General features: G+C 45.9%; 2 protein-coding genes and 1 long non-coding RNA gene across 3 annotated transcripts; 1 reads left to right on the plus strand and 2 right to left on the minus strand.

Moving 5' to 3' along the window:
* Window positions 1-3,938: 3,938 nt before the first annotated feature.
* Window positions 3,939-12,871, minus strand: CFAP144 (cilia and flagella associated protein 144). The gene is made up of 4 exons (XM_008151268.3): window positions 12,618-12,871; window positions 9,902-9,961; window positions 7,374-7,477; window positions 3,939-4,133 (listed from the first exon to the last, which is right to left on the minus strand). Exons 1-4 carry the CDS (start codon window positions 12,748-12,750, stop codon window positions 4,023-4,025), a joined length of 408 nt encoding a protein of 135 aa, XP_008149490.1. The 5' UTR covers window positions 12,751-12,871; the 3' UTR covers window positions 3,939-4,022.
* Window positions 12,872-12,970: 99 nt separating this feature from the next.
* On the plus strand, window positions 12,971-14,727 carry LOC103294832 (spermine synthase). The gene has a single exon (XM_008151269.3). It carries the CDS (start codon window positions 13,210-13,212, stop codon window positions 14,305-14,307), a length of 1,098 nt encoding a protein of 365 aa, XP_008149491.2. The 5' UTR covers window positions 12,971-13,209; the 3' UTR covers window positions 14,308-14,727.
* A 1,022-nt stretch (window positions 14,728-15,749) lies between these two features.
* Window positions 15,750-17,017, minus strand: LOC114235050 (uncharacterized). Its single transcript, XR_003621232.2, has 3 exons — window positions 16,453-17,017; window positions 16,155-16,308; window positions 15,750-15,900 (listed from the first exon to the last, which is right to left on the minus strand). It is a non-coding gene; the product is annotated as an uncharacterized LOC114235050 (long non-coding RNA).
* Window positions 17,018-17,491: the final 474 nt, after the last annotated feature.

Consider the following 17,491-nt stretch of genomic DNA (forward strand, 5'->3'; position numbering starts at 1 on the left):
GCTTACATGCTGGAATTGGCTTCCGGCACCCGTACTCTCCTGTGTCTTAGCCCAGGCCTCCTTTGCTCTATACCATTTTCTAGTATCTTTCTAAGAAAGGGAACGAGGGAGGTGAATTTCCTACCTCTTTGTATTTCTTAAGTTGCCTTTAATTTGGTGGGTATGCCTTTCCCTGAGAATGCTGCAGGCATGCTTTGTCTGTGGCTCCCGTGTTGCCACTGAGAAGGCCATGCCCTTCCAGTTCTCATTCTTGTCTCTGGAAGCTTTTTTTCACCCTGTCATCTGAAATGCCATTGGCCATGCCTTGGTGGCCCCTTTGAATAGGGTGTTTGGAAGAATGTGCGCTCTTCCATTCTGGTAAATTTCTTAAGGGATAGCTTCCCCCTATTTTCTTTGTTCTGCAATTTCTGTCAGATGTTGAAATCTGATGATCTAAGTTTGTGTTTATATTTAAATTCTCCTTTGGGGGAAGATTTCTTTGATTCTTTTTTTCTGATCATTTTATTGAATACTTACTTTAGCATTCATTTTTCAGTTTATACCCAAGAGTTCTTTGTTTCTAATTTGACTCTCACATAATTTAATTCTATAGCTGTGGGCTCCAGTCATCTCTCTCAGAAGATGAATTACAGTTTTGGTTTTGAAAAGAGGTTTCTGTTCCCTTCATTCTATTACCTTGGGATTCCCTGAACCCCTCTCTGTGCATTTGTGTTTCCCTTTTCATGTTGAGTTTCTAGTACAAAAATAGTGAATTTAGCTTTTATAAACTAATTTCACATAAAATTCTGAGTAGAGGCCATATTTTCAGAAGATGAAATTATTTCCCCTAACTTGTTTTTGACTGTACAATATTAGCAAATGGGGTAAAGCATAGGATTTCAAACAAGGAACCTTAGAATTCGTTAGAAACTTTGAATTATGTTTGGAAGATGTTGAGAGTTTTAAGAAAGAAGAACATAGGTTAACAGCATTTCACAAAGGTAAGGCCAAAAGTAAGTTATTACTGCTATGTACATTTCAGCCCTCAAAGTGTAATCAGGGTGCAGGCACTGTCATTCCTCATGTTCTTTAGAATACTGCTTCATGCAATGCAAGGTAGCAACCTAGCAGTCCCCAGTACCCAGGACAGGCTGTTCTTGGTTCAGTTCCAATATCCATGGGTTTCAGTTATCAAATGCAATTAAATAATAGTTTTTCAACAACACTGTTCAAATTGCAATTGTCAAAGTATTGTTAACTGTGAGAACTTGCAGAAAGGAGTAACTTCTAGCCTTTCAGTCCCAAGTCACTTCGTGAATTACAGATGAGATGCATTAACGATTACAAAGTCTAGGTGATTGGTCACCGCACAGACAAGCAATGTGTGGAATTGTGTTGCCTCTGTTTTGCCCAGTAACGAACCTACATGGCATTTTATAAAAGTAGATAATTGAGAGAATTGATGAACAAAGATGAAAGTGCAGTAAAGAAATGGAAAGTGATAAGGCTAGAAGCAAAATTTGAAAAGCATGCAAATGGAGTTGAAGTCAGCCGAGATGGGCGTGGGGACTCTGCTGTCATTCCAGAGTGGCTGTGCAGCAAGCACAGGGAGACATAATGAGGAAGATGTCCCAGAAATAACGACACTAACAAAAATACCATGGAAGGGACTTTAGGAGATACTTTGTCACATTGAAAGTAGAAATGATGAAATGTTGGAAACCAAATTTAGAAACAAGCAAGGCAATTTGCTGGGGTGTAGAAATGATGCCTGCTCCATGTCATGTACAACAAAAAAAAGAAGGCAAGCACTTTTTTTACAAGAAACATTTGATTCTCAATGTTTTGTTTTCGTTTTCTTATGCATTTAACAAGATGTTTACTAGTTCGACAAAAATTGGAAAAGTAATCATGAATATATTTTGAGGAATGCATAAAAAGTGGATTAATTGATGTAAATTGTAAGAGTAGCTACCAGATTCTTTTCATCATAATGTCCTTAGCTCTGAGAGTGAAAGTGCTCAGGGTGCTCCTGCTTGTGTTTCTTTAAATAGAGCAGCCACATTTCATCTGCTTTCACCTTCTTCCCAATATCACCAGAGAGAGAGAGAGAGAGAGAGAGAGAGAACTGTTACTTTGTTCACACGCTTCTCTAAAAAGACATAATCTTCACTTTGCACGGTAGGGCAGGACCACAAAGTGACCACTTGCTGGAACCATGCAGTGACCTTAAGGAATTTTGACATTTTTTTAAATGTTGGGGGTTGTGCAAGGACCTTCCATGCCTCTCTGGGCCCACCATCCTCCCAGCACCAGGAAGTGTTCGCAAACACATAGAAGCCCTGTAGTTAGCAGGGTTTATGGAGGATTCACCATGGAGGCATGACTGATTAAATCATGACCATTAGTGAGAAAGTCTATCTTCAACCCTTATTCTCTCCCCACAAGTTGGAGGTGGGACTGAGAGTTCCAAGGTTCTAAGCAAGGCTTAGTTCTACTGGTGAGCAGCCCCCATTTCGGATCTACCTAGAGAGGCTGCCAAGAGTCAACTCGTTACAACAAAAGCATTCCTGTCACTGCTGTTACATATGCAACTGCTAGGGATTTAGGAGCTCTGTGTTATGAACCAGAGAAAGGAAATATCTTTCTATGATACCATGTCACCCCCTGGTCTTTGACCATGGATCCCTTAGAGCAGAGATTTTCAACCAGTGTCCTACAAGAATTTTAAAAAATGCAGTACCTGTCTTTCCCTTAGGTTGTCAAATTAAAAAATGACAACAGTCAACACATCAATAGCTGTCTGGTGTGAACGAATCAAAACTATACCTATTTTTTGTTAGATTGGCAAAAATTATCTTTTTTGGTGTGCTGCAGAATTTCAGTAATTTATGTGTGCCATGAGGTGAAAAAGGTTGAAAATTGCTGCCTTGTAGCAAAAGGATATTGCCCATTTCTAGATGGCCACACGGGCATTAATAATTAGCCTAGTCCATGACATTGTATGAAGGTGTCTCGCGGGGAGGCCACGCAGCTTTGCAGGCTCTCACTGGGCAGTGTGAGGCTCCCAGAGCAGGAGTGATTGCAGCTGTAGACGGCTTCACCCTTTCAGCAGCCAAGTGGGAGAGAGACAGGGCGCCGGAAACTGCAGCATAATTACGGGCTAGGGTGGGGAGGGAGCATGGAGCCTCCATGTCCTCCCTGGGTGCACCACTCTCCCAACACCTCCACGTGCTCCCAGACTGGCCGCTCCCTGGCTCTTTCCTAAAGGACCTTTAAATGGGTCCGTGTGGGGGTCTTTTCTTTAGAGCTGTTTTATTTTTTCAGAGAGGGTTCCATTAACTTCAAACCTTGGGCAAAAATGCAGTATAGGTGTGGGTTAGGGATTCAATCCTCCCTTTCAGATTTTCATACCTCTTTCCTATTCTGTGCTTAAGTTCCCTCAATGCTGGGCTTCCCACATTTCTCTAAGAATAACCCTCCAGCGTGGGAGATGTTAACTGCCTGGATGCTGGTGTGTGTGGAGTGGGCCTACCGATGAGCAGCCCCCATTTCAGATCTAGAGGCTGCTAAGAGTCACCTCACCAACATCCACGGTCATTTCCCTGCTTCACACCCGCCTTGTCTAAGGGTCCAAGGAGGACTGGGACATGGGCTCTGTGCTGAGAGGTGTCCCATTGAGCTTGCATCTGGTGGCTCACACCCTCTCACCAGCTTTCTAGCTCCCCATCAGTGTTCTTGTTTACCAATGTTCTCTCCTCTTCTGTTGTGGATTCATACTTTCGGTATCTCTTTATTTCCTTTACTAGGGTCTGGGAAGGCAGAGGAGATATTTTTGCAGTTAGTTTTCCATCTTTAATGGAACTTCTCTGACTAGTTTAGAAGGTTAAGAAGGTTAAGGACTTGAACCAGTGGACATGGGCAGAAAGGAAAAAGGTGAGACTCTGGATAGGAGAAGGTTAGACTTTAAAGGAAGGACCTTTATTTATCTGGGCAGCACACACTTTGGCCATGAAAGGGGGGCAGACACCACTGCTGGCAAACTACTTGTGGCGATCATCTTCTCCCAAGCTCCACATTTTAGCCTTGTACAGAGTGATGTCATTGTAGACCTTGAAGTGATTCAGCCTGGCGTCATCACGTTCTGGGTTGACCTGGACAGGAGAATGTAAGTGTCAGACAGCAGCCTGTAGGAAGGGGGAAGACTTGGGTTTGAAGTTGATGGGCCTGGACTTGAATCAAGGCCCACTCTGCTGATGCACACCCCCTGGTTCTCTTCCTTGCGAAACCCAGTTTGCGAAATGAAGACAACAATGACATCAAAAGAGCTGCAGGATTGAAGGAGAATATCCTGTGCAAAGTTGCTGCCCTCCTCTTTCCACTGCCTGAGCTGGAGGCCTATGGACTCTTTCCCCCACTGGAACGTGAGCTGCGGGGGGGGGGGGGGGGGGGGGGGGAAGGGCAGGTGCTGTTTGTTTTAGTCACTGCTTATTCCTGCACCTAGCACAGTATGCAACACACAATAGGGACTCTGTACATATTTGTGAATGAATGTGTTGTAATTACACCCAGAACTGAGTAAGAGTGAGAACTCTGGCATGTAAATGGTATAGAAGCTCCACTGTGCAATTAACCTAAAGGACTCTCATTCAGCACAAGTTACTAGGAGACCAGAGGCCAACGGTATTCACTGAGTGTGCTTCCCCAGTGTCCTATCATTGGGGGTGGGAGTTCTCTTCCTGTGTAGGCTGGGGTCCTGCCAGGGGGCAGGGAGCCCTAGTGAATTTGGGGCTGATCAAGCCTTTTCTGCCCTCCAGTGCATCACTTTGAAACTCCAGCGTAATTAACTTTATGCTTGCACAATGGATGTAATGGTATTGGGGTATACTTTACTATGCCACCAGCGCCATCTTGTGGCAGCGTCTCCAGTTTATAATGATGAACATGTTAGCTTATCTGCAGACCCTTCACAACTCCATGGTGGAGACCTGATGTGAGGGCCCACGCAATCAGTTATCCGCAAGGCTAAGGGGGTTGAGCAGGGCAGGCTGGCCACAGCGGTGACACTAGTGACTGTCATTGCATGGTGAGCCTGCTGTGAGATGTGCTTGTCAAAGATACGTTTCCACATGCACACTTTGTACCCCCGGGAGCCAGGCCTTTATCTTTAAAAAACAACAGCAAAGAACAATGAGCTAAATTATTGTGCTTCGTCATACTTTTAGAAGTTGCAAAATTATCTAACTTGGATGGTTTTTAATTCCCCTTCTTTCCTTCACAATCATCCTCTTCTTTTATTCACTGTAAGTGAATCCCTCCCCGTCTGCATGCACACATCCTCCCCTACTTCCCTTTGAACATTTGTCTCTTCCCCGGCCTCTCCCTCTAGACTCAGCCCCTCTGTGAAAGGGGTGGGGCTCCCGCTGGAACCCTCACCCTGCCTCCCGAAGTCTCCTCTCTCCGAGGCGATGCCCCCGTGTCTGAAGAGCAGCTGCTGCAAGTGCGCAGCTATTAGCTCTCTCCTCACTGGCAGAACGGACTTACGGAGACACTCATCCCATGCCCATGCAGTCGTCCTGCGGCAGAGCCACTTGCCCCAGGCTGGAGTGTAGAGACGGTGGAGAAGGCCAGGCCCCCATATAGAAATAAGAGAAGGACTGAGTATGGGGAGTGGTGGGAAGGGTGTACACTACATAATTACTCAGTGGACAAAGACAACCAGGAATAAACCAAGGGGCCAGGGGACGCACCTGATGGCTCTCGGTGGGGCCATGTGCCTTCTTTTCTATTCTTCACTGACAGCATAGTAGCCCATCGTTATCGAGCCCTTACCATGTGCTAGGTACTATCCTAGCAAGTTATATACATTTCTGGTTAATCCTCACAACAAACCTTCAAGTATTGATATTTTTATCCCCATTTGATAGTAAATAAATGGAGTTTCAGAGTTTCAGTTCACACAGCTAGAAAGTGGTGGAGCTGGGATTTGAACTCAGGCTGTCTGGCTCCAGAGCCAGCATGTTACACTGAATTAAGTTGAGCTGTAATAGCAGGAGGCACAGGGTGCTGCAGAAGCACCGGGAGCAGTGCCCAACTCTGCCAGTGGGGGGCAGAAATCCCTCAGTGGGACTTTATGGAGCTGTGTCGAGGATGAGTAGGACTTCCCCAAGGAGTCCTCTGGGGGTCCAGAGCTGGGCTGCAGGAGCAGCACATGTGGAGATACAGGGTGTGTAAGCTCGTGGCACCTTTGAGACCATGAAGGAAGTTCCAATACAGCTGTGGAACATCATGCCACCCACAAAATACACAGATGCACTAAAATCCTCGTGTTAAAAAGCACAACATTTAGGGGGAAATGTAAAAGAAAAATTAGTTGTTTTGTAACTCAGGATGTTGAAGGTTTTCCTAAGCAAGGCACAAAACCCAGAAACTGTAATACAAAACATTGGCACGCTGCCTACTTAAAAACCAAAACCTCTATGTGATGGAGACATAAGCAGAGTTAAAAGACAAGACTGGCAGGAAGTTCTTCGAGATGTCTATTTAAAAGTCTACATTTTTTCCTTAGTAACAGAAGCCCTGAATCATTTAGGGTGATGATGTGCTAAAGGCTCCTTGTAGGTAGTGGGGACCTTTCAATCCAATGAGATGAGTACTGTTGCCATCATTCCCACATTACAGGGAAGGGGTAGAACTTAGAGGTGTTAAGTGACATGGCCAAGACCAGCCTACTAAGTACTGGTAGAGCAAATTCAGGCAGTCTGTTTTCAGCAACCTTTGTTCAATCAACACTTACATGGTGAAAGGGTTAAAGAGAATAAAACAGAGCAGAGAAAACGTACTGTGCTTAGCAGATATCTTGCAGAAAGCTTGCAGCCTTGAACACCACACAGCCTAGATAACAGCTAGACATCTGGCACAGGGAGGAGCCCAGGATGGACCAGACTCTCACGTCAGCAGAATGGCTTGCAGCCAGTAAGGACTAATAAAAACCTTTCTCTCCCTTCTGTTTTCGCCTATTCCTTTCTCAGACTCAGCCCACCTGCACCCAGGTGCCTGGCATAAAATTTCTTTTGATACATTATGGCCTCAAGTCATAGGTGCACGGCCCCGGCCCACTCCGAACCTTCCACACAGTACTTACTATGTGGCAGGCACTGTTTTTGCACCTTACAAATCCTACTTCATTTATTCCTCATAACCTTGAGATATGTCCTGTAATATCTCGTTTACACGGAGAAAACGGAGTTATAAAATAGCTCGGTCACTTATTCAACGTCACACGGCTAGCAAATGGTAGCCAGAGTTCAAAACCAGGCATCAGGTCCATACTCTGCTATCTCAGCCCCCAAGCTCTGTTGCCTCTGAGCTTCCTAAGTAAAGGAGACACTCACCAAGGGCTCTGAGAACCAGCCATATTCTTGGCTTTCAGTCTGTGTCTCTGGGTATTTCTTGCTGGGCCCCTGGGCAGCATGGTGAATAAGCTTCAGAAACCTGTCTGGAGGATGCGGCATGAGTTAGAAAGTCAGTCTTTGGGAACGACACCTGGTCCTGTGCCCTTTTCACTCTGGACACTTCCTTCCTTAGAGGCAGAGCACCTGGGCTCAGAGGCTTGCTTAGGCCTCATGCCAAGGGTGTCTGGTTCCTCCATTAATTTTTCAACAAATATATGCTCAGCACAAACTGTGCCAGGCATTGTCTGGGCCCTGGAGGGAGAGCAGAGTGAGACAGACATGGTCCCTGCTCTCCTGGAGCCCCTAGTCTAGGAGAGGGGACAGGGGACACAATGTACAAGTACACAAGCAAACGCGACGGTGGCAAGCAGTGAGGTGAACTGTGAAGAAGGGGGCAGTCGAAAGGGCACCAGAGGTCAGCTGGCGAAGTCCACGGGATCTTTAGAGGATGCCTCTCTGGATGTCAAGCAGGAGCCAGCCCTGAGAGGCAGAGGAAAAGCACACCACTGCCGGCGTGAGAACAAAGGCCTGGGGCATGAATGAGTTTGGACAATGTAGCTGTGGGCCAAAGAGTGAGGAGGAGGGCTGTGAGAAGTAAAGTCAGCCCTGGCTGGTTGCTCAATGTTTAGAGCATCAGCCCACAGACTGAAGGGGCGTGGGCTCAATTTCCAGGGACAAGGGTGCGTACCTCAGTTGCAGGTGCAGGAGGCAACCAATCGATGTGTCTCTTTCTCTCCCCCTCTTCTCTCCCTTCCACTCTCTCTAGAAATCAATGAGAAAAAATATCCTCCGGTTAGGATTAAAAAACAAAAAACAGCAACAACAAAAAAGTAAGGTCAAAGCCTTTTGTATTGAAATAAGTCTGGCTGCCAACACCAGGTATATTTGTAGCTCCACAGCTTAAGGACTTGAAGAATTTTCATTTTTTATTCATACCTTATCAAATCTCAATTTGAGAGAGGCAGTTTGACATCAGGAAGAAACGGGGGTTTATAGTGGGGCATTCTGGATCTTCTATTATTAGCTTGTCAAGGGGTTTAACTTCTCTGGGTCTCACATGCTCATCTGTGAAATGGGAAGCAAATACCCACTTCAGCAAGGTGACTGGGAATGGACTGAAGGAGTGTGAATGAAGGGCCTGTGCATCCGACCAAGCTCATCCTTAGCAAAAGGGAGCTAGTAATGAACTTCTGCCTGGCTTTCAAGACCTCACTACCTGTCATTTTCCTTATTGCTACAAGTCCCCAGGCCTGTCCTTTACCTAGGCTGGTGTCTTCACTACAGATAAGAACCATACCTTTTTAATTGTGCTCTTTTGATAGTTCACTTTACTTGTCTGTCTCCACGCTGCTGTGTGATCATCCATGCTTCCCCCACCCCACACCTCCCACCCCATCCTCCTGCATGTCCTACATCCTTTCTCCTTCGTGTTCTACTCTAAGAACATAGAGGGGAAGGAGAGCAGCTTTCCATAAAACATTTCTCTTCCCTCATTCCCACACATGGCCCGTGTCCACCTATATACTGTGGCCCTGCCAAACTACTCAGAGTTCCAGGGCCATGGTGGTGTGTCTCGTTTCTGTGCCTTTCCATGTACCTTGGAATGTCTTTCCTCATCACCCTGTTACCACCTCCTTTAAGAAGACTTTCCAAAACCCCACTGCCTGACTTAGGCACCTGTTTTCCATGCTGTTGCCATCCCAGTCCTAGTCTCTAATCTATTCGTCTCTCTATGGTATGAGATCTCCTCCCCAGCCCCATCACATAGTGCTATGACATAGTGACTATTACTTAGTAATAATGAAAATAATTACATGAATCTACAATTACTGATCACCATGTACCAGATAGTGTTCTAAACACTTGAAGTATTTTGTTTAATCCTCACAACAACCCTAAGAGATAAGCTCAGGGAGGTATAAAAATCTTGCCCAGCCCCTGGTCTGGTAGCTCAGTTGGTTAGTGTGGTCATGGTACCCCCGGTCAGAGAACATGCAAGAATCAAACAAGGAATGCATAAATAAGTGGAACAATAAATCAATGTGTTTCTCTCTCCTTCCCTCCCTCCTTTTCTTCCCTCTTCTTCCTCCCTTCCTCTCTCTCTTCCCAAAATAAATAAATAAAAAATTTTAAAAAATCTTGTCCAAAGTCACACAGTTCATGAGCGGCAGAACCAGGATTTGAATTAAGTATGATTCCAAATTTTGTGTTTATAACAGCTAATGTTTGATGAATGAATGAATGCAATGTTACGGTCATTAGAAACATGTCTGTTGGCTTGAAAGTTAATAAACTGGAACTATGGTGGAATATGTCCACCTCTTATGAGCTGGGTTAGATGAGCCCAGTTTTCAGATGATCTAAGCAGAGGATTATTTGCTCTAAGGTGAGACCCCCCTGAGAGGAGTGTGCAGCCATCTGCCTCTCTTTGTTCTATCTCAGTGGTGTTCTCAAACCCCAGGACCTACCATCTGCAGGTTCCTCCAGGTTATCGTGCCAAGACATGGGCTTTCTGGCGATTGTGTGAACTAGAGAGAAAATAGCATCACAAGTTCACGTTAAAACACTAATCCTTGCCCTCTCTAAGACCCACAGTAGGCCAGATACCCACTTAGTATTTTCTCAGTGACTGTCACATGTCAGATATTGTGCTGGACATGAGGGAATAAGGCCCTCAAGGACCCCACAGTCTAGAATGTCACTGTCCAGTTCACAGGCCATCAGCCACATGTGGCTACTTGAATTTGAATATTTAAATACAATTAAAAATTAATTCCTAAGTCACACTAGGCACATTTCAAATGCTTAATAGCACATGTGGCTAATGGCTACCATTTTGGGCAGTACATTTTCATCACTGCAGACCATTCTCTTGGACAACATTATTGTTCGGGGATGCAGACACACCCATCAGCCAAACAAGGTTAGACAGAGAGTGAGGCCACATGGTAACAGAGGTACAGAATCCATAGACATCTACTCAGCTGGTAGTTACTGGTACCCTGGAGACAGGGAAGGTTCCCATACTCCCTGAGTTTCCATTCTATTTGTGGTGATATATACAAATAAACCATTTCAGGCAAATCCAAGTAAGATGCAGAACAATAAAGCAGGTTCTGTGGATAGAGAGTTGGTGGTGGGGTGGGGATGGAAGATACATTAAAGCAGAGTCCTGCATAAAGTGAGGGACTGTGCTGGCTGAGGATATGGGAAGAATCCGAGAGTGACCCTGGTGAGTTTGAGAAACATCTAAAAGGCCAGAGTAATTCAAGAGGAGGGAGCTAGGTAGAGAGTGGGAGGAAATGAGCAGAGGCCAGAAAGAACCAGTGGTCTCCAAAGTGATTTTATCTCAAACTCCTAGTAAAAAGCTCCTGAGCCTACATCCCTATGATTATCAGTATATTAATAAAGTATAATTTCTTTTTTTCTACATAAAAGTAAACATAAATACAAGTTCTAGTATTTTCTCACTGCACCACAATGGACCATATTTGTCATGTTTTCAAGGGGCAGAGTTAGGAGAGCAATGCTTTCCCCTGAGGGATTATTTAAATTGTTGGAATGGACCAAACTTAAACAAAATTGGACATTAATTTGTTATCTTGAATTTAGTGGTTAGGGACTCCACTAGAAAACCAGGTTAAACTGTAAGAAAAGTGAAGACATTAGATTTTTTGACTGTTGTAATCATTTCACTATGTATATCAAAACATCATGTAATGCGCCTTAAATATATACAATTTTAAAGTTAAAAATGACATTACATTTTTCTCTATGGGCTGCAGTGGACTAGAGTTAATTTAGTCTAGAAGTTGGGGTAGAAGTTCAGGAAGGAGGAACCATTTTTATAAAGGTAAAGAGGTTGGGAATGACCGGATGTGTTAGGAAATCCATTTATTTAGACGATGGGAGAGAAGGGAGCATGTGGCTGGTGCAGAGTAGGCACTGAAATATTTCTCAAAGGAAGAGTGTATGGGTGGGGAGGGGAGTGAGGATGAAGCTGGTGGGCAACAGAGGCAGATCCACAGATCAGTTCAAACCTCAGCTCAGCAGCTGTGGGGCCACTGAGGATTTTGCAGAGGGATGGCAGGATCAAATTAGCGTTTTAGCATTGCTCTCTAGCCAGCAGTGTAAAGGTTGCAGGAGAGGGGAGTTTGGGAGAAAAGAGTAGTGAGGAGCCCATCAGATCAGGCCAGGCAGAAGTGAGGAGGCTCTTTGAGGCCTGGGGATGAGCATGGAGACGCAGGCACTATTTAGAGGGCAGAATTAGGTGAGGAGAGGTGCGATGTCTCCATGTGCACGATGGAGTGTTTCACTGAGGAAGGAACACAGGAGGGGCGGGTGAGAGAAACGTTAATAACCGGGACTGTGAGGACTGAGATGTGGAGTGAGGGACAGAGTGACTGAGGATGGCTTCTAACTTGGGAGAGCAAATGGTTGTGGTGACTTTTGCTAAGACAGGATATTCTGGAATAGCAGCAGGTAGGGAGGGGGTGCAGGATGTGCCTATTTGGGGAACTGGTGAATCTGAGGCACCCATGGGTTGTCCAGGGGAAGGGGGAGCTGGGAAGTGTTTGGGCAAATGGGTCTGGGGCTCCATGTGAGCCTCAATGGCATTCAGGGGGAGTTGATGTTACAGGACCACCCAAGGAATGGGAAAGTGAAGGTAGGGCCATTTTATCAAGGGGACACTATGGGCCCTGAGTCTACTCCCTCTGAACTTGCCAAAAGTCTAAGGCAATTTAGAAACCTGAAAAAAAAAACAAAAAAAAAAAAAAACAACAACCCTCAAAACTTCTGCTCATTAAAAACAAACCAAAATTACAGGCAAAACAAAACACATAAAATCCTGCCAAATAGAATATTTCAAACACAAAATTATAAAAAGCCTTTCAACTTTTTTTACAACAAAAATATTTCATCATGACTATTTAAACAAACATCTAATATATCTGATGTGATGTGGGGGGAGACACCCCCGACCCCTCTCCCCAGCTGAAAGTCCGGAAGTCTAGGCAGGGGGGTGAGGCAGAGAAGGCCTCTCCTATGGTGCTCCGCCCCAACCCCGCCTTCCGCCGACCCGCACCGGGCCGCTCCTCCTCCCCTCCCCCCACACCCCGTACTCCCGGCCTCATCCCAGCGCCCCCCCTCTTTCCCCTTCCTCAACCCCGCGGCACCCCTCACCCTTGCGCAGGGGGTTCACGTGATACTCCGTGTAGAGTTTCTGGGTCCGCAACTCTTTGAGGAACAATTCCCGCAAGATCTGGTTCTGACGCACCTCATCTAGCATCACCTTTTCCTTCTGGTGTCCGGCCATGGCCTGGGCCCGGCTGGGTCTGACCCGGCTTCCTCTCACCGCCTCCCGACGCTCGCGGAGCGCCGGGCCACCGGCCGCCCTCGGGCACGCAGTCCCCGGCCGTCTCCAAGGCAACAGCGTCCTGGACGCCCCGCCCACAGACCTCGCTCCCGCCCGCCGGCCCCGCCCCCTGGAATCTCCCCCAGGCTCCGCCCCCTCGGGGCGCCGGACTCACCTTCCGCCCCTTCTCTGGACGTAGCCTGGTGACGGGGACCGCCCCTGGATGCGACCGGAAAAGGACTCTCCCCGCGGCGGCCGAGTGGGGCGGGAATGGACTTCTGATCGGAACTCACCTGGGTCAGTCATTTGCTGCAGAAGATTCTGGAAGGGGTCGGAGCCCTCTCCCACGTCGGGGAGTCCCGCCGCCGCCCGAGCGGCTGCGAGGTCCCGGCGGCCGCTCCCTCTCGGCCGGGCCGCAGGATGGCCGCCGCGCGGCACCGCACCCTGGACTTCCTGCTGGGCGCCCGGGCCCGCGGCGAGACCGTCCTCGCAGCCCTCCGGCCCGTGTTCCGGGAGCAGGGGATGACCGAGTCGCTGCACACCTGGCAGGACCATGGCTGCCTAGCGACCTACACCGGCGCGAACGGCAGCTTCGCCAACTTGAGGATTTACCCGCACGGACTGGTGTCGCTGGACCTTCAGAGTTACGATGGCGATGCGCCGGCCGAAGAAGTTGACCGTCTTTTGAACCAAGTGGAAGGAAGAATGAAAGAACTGAATCGGGACAGCCCCGGGAAGGTGAAGCGATTGCCACCCATAGTTCGGGGAGGGGCCGTGGACAGATACTGGCCCACCGCTGACGGCCGCCTGGTGGAGTACGACATCGACGAGGTGGTGTATGATGAAGATTCGCCCTATCAGAACATCAAAATTCTGCACTCGAAGCAGTACGGGAACATGCTCATCCTGAGCGGGGATGTTAACCTGGCCGAGAGCGACTGGGTCTATACCCATGCCATCATGGGCGGCGGCAAAGAGGATTACACTGGCAAAGACGTCCTGATCCTGGGAGGCGGAGATGGAGGCATTTTACGTGAAATCGTCAAACTGAAACCAAAGATGGCCACCATGGTGGAGATTGACCAAATGGTGATTGACGGATGTAAGAGATACATGCGAAAAACGTGCGGCGACGTCTTGGACAATCTTGCGGGAGACTGCTATCAGGTCCTCGTGGAAGACTGTGTTCCGGTACTGAAGAGGTACGCCGAAGAAGGCAGAACGTTTGATTATGTGATTAATGATTTGACAGCCGTTCCAATCTCCACATCTCCCGAGCAAGATTCCACCTGGGAGTTTCTCAGACTGATTCTTGACCTCTCAATGAGAGTACTGAAGCAGGATGGGAAATATTTTACACAGGGGAACTGTGTCAATTTGACGGAAGCCCTTTCACTCTATGAACAACAGCTTGGGTGCCTCTACTGCCCTGTGGAATTCTCCAAGGAAGTGGTCTGTGTCCCTTCATACTTGGAGTTGTGGGTATTTTACACTGTTTGGAAGAAAGCTCAACCTTGAAGATCGATATGCCCTTATCCTGTATGTTGCAAATAGCCTTCCTGACCTTCATATGCTGCACATGCCATCGAATGGAGTCAGGCAATTGCTGGTGAATTTCTTCAAGTTTTTTTTTTTTTTGGTCTAATTATTACTTTTAATTTAAAAAAGCAAATGGAAAATGTATATTTTTATGAGCGAGGGTGCTTTTGTTTTTGAAAGCCAGCTGAAGATAATGAGACAGTTTGAAGAAGGCTGCTCAATGAACCCCTAAATGTGATTTTGTTACTTTTTAAAAATGCATGGGCTTTTCTTGCTTTTTGTTTTGTTAGACTTTGATTGTTTGGAGGAATGAACATCATTGTTTTGTTCTGGAGGAAAGTCTCTATGATGTTTCCCAAAAAGTTAACTTAAGACATTAAACTTTGGTGATTATGCCCAGCTGGTGTGGCTCAATGGTTGAGTGTCGTCCTATGAACAGGGAGGTAACTGTTCGATTCCCGGTCAGGGCACATGCCAGGGTTGCAGCTTTAATCCCCAGTGGGGTGTGTGCAGGAGGCAGCCAATCAGTGATTCTCTCTCATCCTTGATGTTTCTATCTTTCTCTCCCTCTCCCTTCCTCTCTAAAATCAATTAAATATATATATATATATATATATATATATATATATATATATATATTTGATGCTTATAAAAATAGTTAAAAAGGAATGAATTAGCAATGCATTGATTAAAATTACAAATGAGAAAAAAATATGAAACAAAGAAACCTCTCTCACTTTAAAGCTGATGCCCAGAATCCAACCCTCTATGTCTATCTCACAAAACAGCAGGGGTCTCATATCTAAGAAGACATTCTGGCCCAGATCATCATGTGATAATATAGAAAGAATAACCCTTTCCTAACTTAAGTAACTTAATTGTGGTAAAATATACATAAAAGATTACCATCTGAACCATTCTCAAGTACACAGTTCAGTAGTGTTAAGTGTATGCACATTGTGTGAGAACATCTCCTGAACTTTTTCATACCCATTAAACAACAATTCCCCATTTTCCCTACCCCCAGCTCCTGGCAACTATCACTTTCTCTTGTATGCATTTGACTACTCTTAGATACCTTATGTAATATAGTTTATTTTAAAAGAACAAAAAACAGGCCTAGCATAAAGAAAGGAGCCACCGTTGGTTTTAAAGGTAAGCATCTAAACACTGACTCCAAAGCCTGTGCTCTCCCCCAGTCCTTCCTTCCTCCATTCATTCATGCACTCATGCATTCATGACACAGTGTGCTCCAGGATGTGTTTCGGTCTGGGGGACACAGTGTTGAACATGACAGGGGGTGCGAGTCATAGCTCCACTGTTTCACTTTTACTTTTCCCATATAAATTATGGTCAGCTTGTGAAGTTACCCAAAACTCTATATTCGAATTTTGATTGAAATTGCATGGAAACTATAAATCAGTTTGAGGAGAGTACTTTAAAAAATACATATCGTGTATTCTTCTGATGCTGTCATCTGGGCAGCATCTGGACATGCCCTTTCCTTGTAGATTCTGCTATCTGCCGCAATCTGGAGTGCAGGCAGCAGACTGAGAGGCTCCGCCTTCAGAGCTGTGAAGAAAACACAATGGAAGGTTCCCTTTATTGCAGGAGGCATTTTTCAAGAGCAGAACTTGATGGAATTCCAAGGTTCAAGAATTTTAAGATTCAAAAAAGAAAATAAAAGGCATTTTAGAGAAACCAGCCTAAAAGAACCTTGAGTCCTTATGTATGGATGAAAGGGACTCTTGTGCCCTGTGTGTGAGTTCTCAGGGGCCACCCATTCTTGCATTCAGTTTAATTTGGGGTAAATCTATTGGACTTACTCTTCTAGAGATCAGATTAGATGTTTTCCACTCTTCACTGTTCTTGCTGTTTTCTCTGTGGTCACAGACTGAGTTCCATGGAGAAGCTAATGGCAAAGGTAGAGGCCTCCGCAGGCTGACTGATGGATCAGGCAAACGAGGGAAGAAACAGACTCTATGGAAATGAAAATTTGTTAAAGGTGTCTTGGACATCTGAAGATGATTGATAGGATGAGGATGAGGACAAAATACAAACAAGATTAAATGGATGGGGTAGTCATGGCTGAAAACAGGGGTTCCTGTAAGTAATTGAGCTTACCCTCTAAGCTGAATGTTGGTAGGTCATCATCTCGAATGCCTTATGTCTTCCAGGTCAGGCTAATGCAATTCACTGTCCTAGAAATTCTGAACTGCACCAGAACTGTCCACTGGTAGGGAAAGTATCTCTCTAGGGTTATATTATGAATTAGGAGGTCTGGATGGGGAGCGAGCTGGAGTGTTGGTGAGGAGCAGAGACCAACATACTAGAAAGAGGGGCTAGTTGGGAGGAGAACAGGCAAAGATAGAGGAATAAGAAGAAAGGAAATCACTATGAACAGAGGGGAAAGAGGGTAGTCTGGAAGGCACATAAGAACTGGGTAGGTAAATAACATGGATGGGGTAGTGGAAAGAGTTCCTATCATTCAGTGGAGGGAGAGTGGTAGGGCAGAAAATACAAAGAGGTGAGTGCCACATGGGAGTAGAACCAGGAGAATTCGGATCCAGTTTAGGAAGGTTGCTTAGAAGATGAATTTTTTTAGGAACATAACGAGGCTGGAGTTGAGATGAAGAAATTCGAGGTAGCTTGCTTCTCATTTTTCCAAAATATTATTCATCTTGTCAAAAGCGAGGGACTGCACATAAGCTCTCACCTAGGCCTGAAGTTATCTCACATACTAGCCCTCGCCTCATCTTGTGGCAGAATGCCCATTATGACATGCACACAGCTATCCATTGGGCAAATCAGGGAGGCCCCATAAAACCAGAGAAATGGTCCCAGGTTCTAGTGATCATGGAAAATTACAGCGGAAATGGGGCTATAATACTTGTTCACATTCCCTGGGAAAACGCGTACCTATGGCCCTCAGTTGGCAAAGATTGATCAAAGGGCTAAGATAGAGTTAGGGTATTGGGACCCAGGAGAATGGATCTGAGGCAGGATTGGACAAAGTGGGGAGAACTCAATATTCCATTTACTTAATTTACTACATTTTTCAAATGCCTTTCCTATCATTTATATCACTCCATGAACACGAGGCATCAGAGAAGAGATAATATGTCCATATTATGACTGAGGAGGAAATTGAAGCCAGAGAGGG

This window comes from Eptesicus fuscus, chromosome 9 (genome assembly GCF_027574615.1).
Source record: "Eptesicus fuscus isolate TK198812 chromosome 9, DD_ASM_mEF_20220401, whole genome shotgun sequence".
NCBI lineage: Eukaryota > Metazoa > Chordata > Mammalia > Chiroptera > Vespertilionidae > Eptesicus > Eptesicus fuscus.